This window comes from Pelophylax lessonae (assembly GCF_965119305.1).
Source record: "Pelophylax lessonae genome assembly, chromosome: 2".
NCBI classification, from domain to species: domain Eukaryota; kingdom Metazoa; phylum Chordata; class Amphibia; order Anura; family Ranidae; genus Pelophylax; species Pelophylax lessonae.
This window is the reverse complement of record NC_138769.1, coordinates 599,399,359-599,406,791: the sequence shown is the minus strand read 5'-3', so window position 1 is coordinate 599,406,791 and position 7,433 is coordinate 599,399,359. Positions and strand designations below refer to the sequence as shown.

At 37.6% G+C, this 7,433-nt stretch overlaps 1 protein-coding gene across 1 annotated transcript; it reads left to right on the top strand.

Moving 5' to 3' along the window:
- The first annotated feature begins 286 nt into the window (after positions 1-286).
- Positions 287-5,678, top strand: HOXC8 (homeobox C8). The gene is made up of 2 exons (XM_082246064.1): positions 287-1,360; positions 5,142-5,678. Exons 1-2 carry the CDS (start codon positions 925-927, stop codon positions 5,432-5,434), a joined length of 729 nt encoding a protein of 242 aa, XP_082102190.1. The 5' UTR covers positions 287-924; the 3' UTR covers positions 5,435-5,678.
- Positions 5,679-7,433: the final 1,755 nt, after the last annotated feature.

Genomic DNA, 7,433 nt, shown 5'->3' with positions numbered 1-7,433 from the left:
TTTTAACTCTTTGATTTCAGCTGTAAAGTGCTTTAATTCCAATAGGACGCCAAGTGGTAAGAGAAGAGCTGGATCCACGTAAGAGGGGGAGCTGGGAGGCGAGTGACGTCACACCGGGCTAGTTGGTTGAATCTTGCTTAAGAAAAAAAAAGAAAAAACAGCAAAATATACAATTTTCAAAAAGGCAAAACGCTCTCACTGCCCCTTTGCTTACGTTACCAGTCAGCCAGCATCGGCTTCTCCTAAAAATCTTCTTTTTTTTTTTGTTTTTACCTGTTGAGGTAACCTAGGTTGACCCCACGGCGCATGTATTTTTCCCACATCAGTGAGGAGGCTGGCTTGGAAAAAAAAAAAAAAGAGCACCTAAAGATATTAATGCGCACCTTTCATAACCCTCCCTCATTCATTTGATATTTTTTTTTTTTTTTTTTTTACTGAAGGCTGGTTTTCCACGTCCATCCGATCCCCCCAAATCCTTGTCATTTCTTTCTAGACTGTCTTGCAGGAGAGGATTGATGGATACAAATCGCGTGTAAAGCCTCACCAGCGGGATTTTAAGGAATTTGCCTTTGGTGGTGTTAAGGGAAGGAGCAGTATAGGAGAAGGGGGGACTGACTTGAGCTCTTACCTACCGACTGATACAAGACAATCCGACCAGCCCAGAGCTCAGGCACTATGAGACGTCTGTGAGAGCTTCCAAATACCCCCCCACCTCTGATTAAAAAAAAAAAAAAAAAAAGAACCTGACAAACAAAAACAGGACTTTAAGACAAGCCCAGGGGACAGACTCTCATTGATCTCCCCTAGAAATAAAGACTGCGTTCTTGGTATTGTTTATTTTTTTGCTATTTTTATTTTATTATTTTTTTTTATTAGTGAGGGAGGGGGGGCTGTTGCAGCATTTGCGTCTTTCATGCAAGAGCCATGAGTTCCTATTTTGTGAACCCTCTTTTCTCTAAGTACAAAGGCGGTGAGTCCTTGGAGCCAACTTACTACGACTGTCGGTTTCCCCAAAGTGTCAGCAGGAGCCACGCTCTGGTATACGGTCCCGGTACGACGGCTCCGGGCTTCCAGCACCCTTCTCACCACGTCCAGGAGTTCTTCCATCACGGCACCTCCAGCATCTCCAACACCGGCTACCAGCAGAATCCTTGCACCCTGACCTGCCACGGGGACGCCTCCAAGTTTTATGGCTACGAAGCTCTACCCAGGCAGTCCCTTTATGGTGCCCAGCAAGAGACCAGCGTGGTGCAGTACCCTGATTGTAAATCGACCTCCAACTCTAGTACTAGCGAAGGACAAGGCCACTTAAATCAGAATTCGTCTCCTAGTCTTATGTTTCCATGGATGAGACCTCACGGTTAGGACATTTCCTTCTCCTATTTGTATGTTGTGCATGCTGTCTGTCTGTCTGCACGCTTTTTTCTTTCCTTCTTTCCTTTACAGTGTAATAAAACAATAGCTCAGCCTTTGATATTAATTTAGCCTGGGAGAAACAGCTGCAATGGCACCTATTGGCTTTTGCATAGGAAACAGCCTTTCTGGTCATTCCACAAGCCACAAAATAGAAAAAAAAAAAGGATCAAGGTGTTTTTTAAGTGCAGATCTTTTGAACTCACAATGAACTAAGTTATTTTTATTGCCTGCCTTGAGGAAAACAGCATACAGCTCCCACGAGGTTATTTGCTTGCTGTTAGCCCCAGTCTCCTTCATAAAACCATAGAGTTTATCTTAATGGCTGGGCCAAGTTAAAAGAGGTGAAAGTGGTGCATTTTACAAAGCAATGTGCTAAGATCTGCTGTAAACTGTCTCTTTCCTTGATGTTTTGGCTGCAGCTTAGCACATAAAGCGAAAGCTGTAAACGTTTTATATATGAATACATTTATTTATGGACCTCATATTATCTTGTTACAAGGCCATTTAAAAACCAGTTTAGTATCTCATTCTGTTTCACAATAGTCTCTCAGCCTTTTCACAATCAGTTTTTTTTTAGTATCTCAGCCTAGCAGTTCATAATGATTGCATGGAAGTATGCCTATAGCTGAAAACTGCAATAATATGCTGAAAAGTTCTACTTTTCACTAAACATAAAGAGCTGATTGCTTAGCTGTTTAAAGTTGCCGCCTTGATAGTAATGATTTATAGTTTACCTCCTCATAATGATACAATAAAGTTGCAGTCTATTTCTTTGCCTTACTTTCTAATAAGCTATAGCCCTATAACATTACCAGAACTTTATGATTAATGCTTAAGGCAGCATTATTTTATTTTGTTATTGTGATTTTTGTTGGTGTTTGTAGAATACTAGTTTATAGCTGACACTAGCCAGGGCTTTGCCTTGCCTTAAAATAAGCCATAATCCCATAGAATTACCAGCACCTAATGATTTATACTTCAGGCAGCATTATTTTATTTTGTTATTGTGATTTTTGTTGGTGTTTGTAGAATACCAGTTTATAGTTGACACTAGCCAGGGCTTTGCCTTGCCTTAAAATAAGCCATAATCCCATAGAATTACCAGCACCTAATGATTTATACTTAAGGTAGCATTATTTTATTTTATTATTGTGATTTTTGTTGGTGTTTGTAGAATACTAGTTTATAACTGACACTAGCCAGGGCTTTGCCTTGCCTTAAAATAAGCCATAATCCCATAGAATTGCCAGCACCTAATGATTTATACTTCAGGCAGCATTATTTTATTTTGTTATTGTGATTTTTGTTGGTGTTTGTAGAATATTAGTTTATTGCTGACACTAGCCAGGGCTTTGCCTTGCCTTAAAATAAGCCATAGTCCCATAGAATCACCAGCACCTCATGATTTATACTTCAGGCAGCATTATTTTATTTTGTTATTTTTTTTTTGTTGGTGTTTGTGGAATACTAGTTTAGAGCTGACTCTAGCCAGGGATTTGGCTTGCCTTAAAATAAACCATAGTCCCATAGAATTACCAGCACTTAATGATTTATACTCCAGGCAGCATCATTTTTATTTTGTTATTATTTTTAGGTGTTTGTAGACTTCCAGTTCAGAGCTGACTCTAGCCAGGACTTTTTGCCTTGCTTTATATAATAAACTATACTCCCATGGAATTAACAGAACGTTATGATTAATACTACAGGGAGCATTATTTTAATTTCTTATTGTTATTGTTGGTGTTTGTAGGCTTCTACTTTAGAGTTGACTCTAGCAAGGACTTTGCCTTGCTTTATGATAAATTATAGCCCTGCAGAATTAACAGCACTTTATGATAAATGATAAGGCCAGCATTACTTTATTTTGTTATTGTTGGTGTTTGCAGAATGCTAGTATAGATCTGACTCTAGCCAGGACTTTGCCTTGCTTTATTATAGCCCTATAGCACTAACAGCACTTTATGATTAATACTCCAGGCAGCATTTTTTTTGTTATTGTTATTTTTGCTGGTGTTTGTTGAATTTTAGCTTAGAGCTGACCCTAGCCAGGACTTTGCCTTGCTTTATAATAAACTATAGCCCCATAGCATTAACAGCACATTATGATTAAGACTACAGGCACCATACCTTTATTTTTTTTTTATTGCTCTTTTTGTTGGTGTTTGTAAAATAATAGTTTAGACCTGATTCTAGCAAGGACTTTGCCTTGCTTTATAATAAACCATAGTCCCATTAACAGCACTTTATGATTAGGACTACATGCAGCATTCATTTATTTTGGTACTTTTGTTGGTGTTTGTAGAATGATAGTTTAGACCTGACTCTAGCGAGGACTTGCTATAGAATAAACTATAGCCTTATAGAATTAACAGCACTTAGATTAATACTTCTTTAGGATCAATGCTACAGGTAGCACTATTTTAGTCTGCTTTGCATGCATATAGGTATTTTTGTTTCTGGTTTTAGAATGTTAGTTTAGTGCTGACTCCCCCCAGGACTTTGCCATGCTTAAAAAAAAAAACTATAGCCCTATAGAATTAACAGCACTAGGATTAATACTTCTTTAGGATCAATGCTACAGGTAGCACTATTTTAGTCTGCTTTCCTTTTAGATATTTTTGTTTGTGTTTATAGAATGATAGTTTAGTGTACACTCCCCCCTGGACTTTGCCTTGCTTTATAATAAACTATAGTCCTATAGAATTAACAGCACTAGGATTAATACTTCTTTAGGATCAATGCTACAGGTAGCACTATTTTAGGCTGCTTTGCATGTATATATATATATATTTCTGTTTGTCTTTATAGAATGATAGTTTAGTGTTTACACCCCCCAGGACTTTGCCTTGCTTTATAATAAACTATAGTCCCTTAGAAATAACAGCTCTAGGATTAATACTTCTTTAGGACCATTGCTACAGGTAGCACTATTTTAGTCTGCTTTGCATGTATATAGATATTTTTGTTTGTGTTTATAGAATGATAGTTTAGTGTTTACTCCAACCAGGACTTTACCTTGCTTTATAATAAACTATAGTCCTAAAGAATTACCAGCACTAGGATTAATACTTCTTTAGGATCAATGCTACAGGTAGCACTATTTTAGTCTGCTGTGCATGTATATAGATCTTTTTGTTTGTGTTTATAGAATGATAGTTTAGTGTTCACTCCCCCCAGGACTTTGCCTTGCTTTATAATAAACTGTAGCCCTATAGAATTAACAGCACTAGGATTTTTTACCTTTTTATGATCAATGCTACAGGTAGCACTATTTTAGTATGCTTTGCATGCATATAGATATTTTTATTTGTGTTTATAGACTGATAGTTTAGTGCTGACTCCCCCCAAGGACTTTGCCTTGCCTTATAATAAACTATAGGTTTGATGCCACCTCCATGATCGATACTGCAGGCAGCATTTTTCTAGCCTGTATTGCAATTTTGTATCACCTTATTGTAACTTTTAATGGTGCTTGCAGAATGCTAGTTTACAGCTGACCCCGACCATGATCTGAGGCTGATCAGAGAAGGGATCAAAGCTGACTTTTGATATTTTTTTTTAATGTAAGCCAGATATGGGGGTTCTTATGTTTCTTTGCAGTGGTCTTTATTTCCTAGGGGGTTGATTAGTGAGTGGATCAGGCTGATCCTCACGTGCATGTGAAGGGATCATGATCCTGGAAGTGGTAAGCAGTAATGGCTGTGTGTTTTTCTTTTGCTATCCAGCCCCCGGAAGACGCAGTGGAAGACAGACGTACAGCCGGTACCAGACACTGGAGCTGGAGAAGGAATTCCTATTCAACCCATACCTGACCAGGAAACGACGGATTGAGGTCTCCCACGCCCTGGGACTGACTGAGAGGCAGGTCAAAATCTGGTTTCAAAACAGGAGGATGAAATGGAAAAAGGAGAACAACAAGGATAAACTCCCTGGCTCCAGGGATGAAGAGAAGACAGAGGAAGAAGGGAACGATGAAGAAGAGAAAGAGGAGGAAGAGAAGGAGGAAAGCAAGGAATGAGTGAGATCTGAGTGGAAATGAGTGAATGGGGGTGTCTCCTGGGTGAATGTGGATGTCTGCTCGTGGGAATGTGTTCAGTTCCTTCTCAAACTCTCGTTTTATGGTACATGTAAAAGCGAGAGGTTTATGATGCTCATTTGCTTTTATAGAGTATAGATCGGGGGGCACAACATTAACTACCTGTCACAAATTCCAGCCTTCTTCCACTCCTGGTCAGGACTCCCTCTTTGCATTTTGCTGTGGGTTGTGTGGGGAAAAAAAGGGGGCATTTGCATTACCTTCTTATTTATGTCCTTCAAGTCCTGAGATATAGGCTAATAACTTATACACACGTGAAGGAAGCATACAGGGATTACTAGTATGATTTCCAACAGACTGACATTTCTACAGCCAGAATAGTATTATTTCCTTTTTATGTGAAATTAAACTACCTATTTCCTTGTACAGGGGCGCATTGTTGGATGGCCCCATAATGTAACCTGTGTTTATTTAGATTTATGTATTCATGTATGGGGGGAGGGGCCAGCACATACCCTTACATGTTCATTTGATTTTATTGCTATTATGTATTTGTCCCTTTCCTTCCTATAACGCTGTCTATATAGCTCTATATGCCTCTGTAGCTGTCAAAGCCTTGTCAACAGAAAGGACTGATCTCTAGGTTGTCTGTAAGCAGAGTGTATGCACAACTAGTATGAAAATACTAAGAACAACCTATTGCCTCTATTGGATCTATGACAGACTGCAACCCTTGAGATATAATTCCCTTATTTTATCTCCCATCCTGTTATTTTATGGGCTTAACATTACAGTGTGTGCACTTAAATCCTTCATTTACTACCTAAAGGGGTCAGGCAATAAGTACTTACTTATAACACATTTGTGTATTTGTGGATATATATATATATATATTATATATATATATATATATATATATATATATATATATATATATATATATATATATATAAAACAGCAGTACAACGTCAAACCTGTATGACTGGCAGTGATGCCCAAAAAATGCAAGCTACTGAGTAGCCAATACGAACTGAAAACTTGCAATGTAACTAATAACTACCTATTGAAGGAGATATGCTATTGGGAAGTATTTGTAACGCATCTTTTGTTGTTTGTTGCTGCTTTCATCCCAACAACTGAAACTGCCTAGATGGACGCACATTTTTGTGTTTCTTTTACTGTGCTTTTAAAGTAGCTTAGGACTAAATTGCACTGAATGTAAAGTTACCTATTTGTCTTGACCTTCTATGTTAACGCAAAAGCTTGAGGTATTAAAAAGCCACAAAATGAAAAAAAAAAAATTACAAAAGAAAAAAAAAAAAAGAAAAAAAAAATAAACAACACAGTCTTTGTTTTATTTCTGTATCAGCCTAGTTAAAGCGTGTTTAAACTCTGAATGTAGCAAAGAAACCATGAACCTGTTCCTGGACAAAATAACATTTGTATTGTATACGTGAAACATTAAATGATGATATTATACTAAGGATAAGAAAAAAAAAAATAATAAACATGATTTTAAAATGACAATATGGTGTTATTTTTTTCTGTAGGTTTCCATTTGCAAGTTGGATGTCAATGGGTATTAGAGTTATAGTTGCAATGTTTTGATATGTTTTAAAGGAGATATGGTAAAAAAAAAATAAAATAAATAATCCTTTTTAAGTGAGCTGGTTTATGTGGTACATTGAAGGCTGGCCTGTGTGTACCTCTCACACTTCAAGCTCAAAAGAAATATATAGTTCTTTTAATACACAGAATAACTTTTTAAAGTAACCATCTGCCAGTGTAAAATAGTTTTTATCGTAAAATAATCCCATATATATATATATATATATATATATATATATATATATAGAGAGAGAGAGAGAGAGAGAGAGAGAGAGAGAGATGGGGGAGAAAGAGAGAGAGAGAGAGCGAGAGAGGGAGAGCGAGAGAGGGAGAGAGGGAGAGGGAGAGGGGGGAGAGAGGGAGAGGGAGAGAG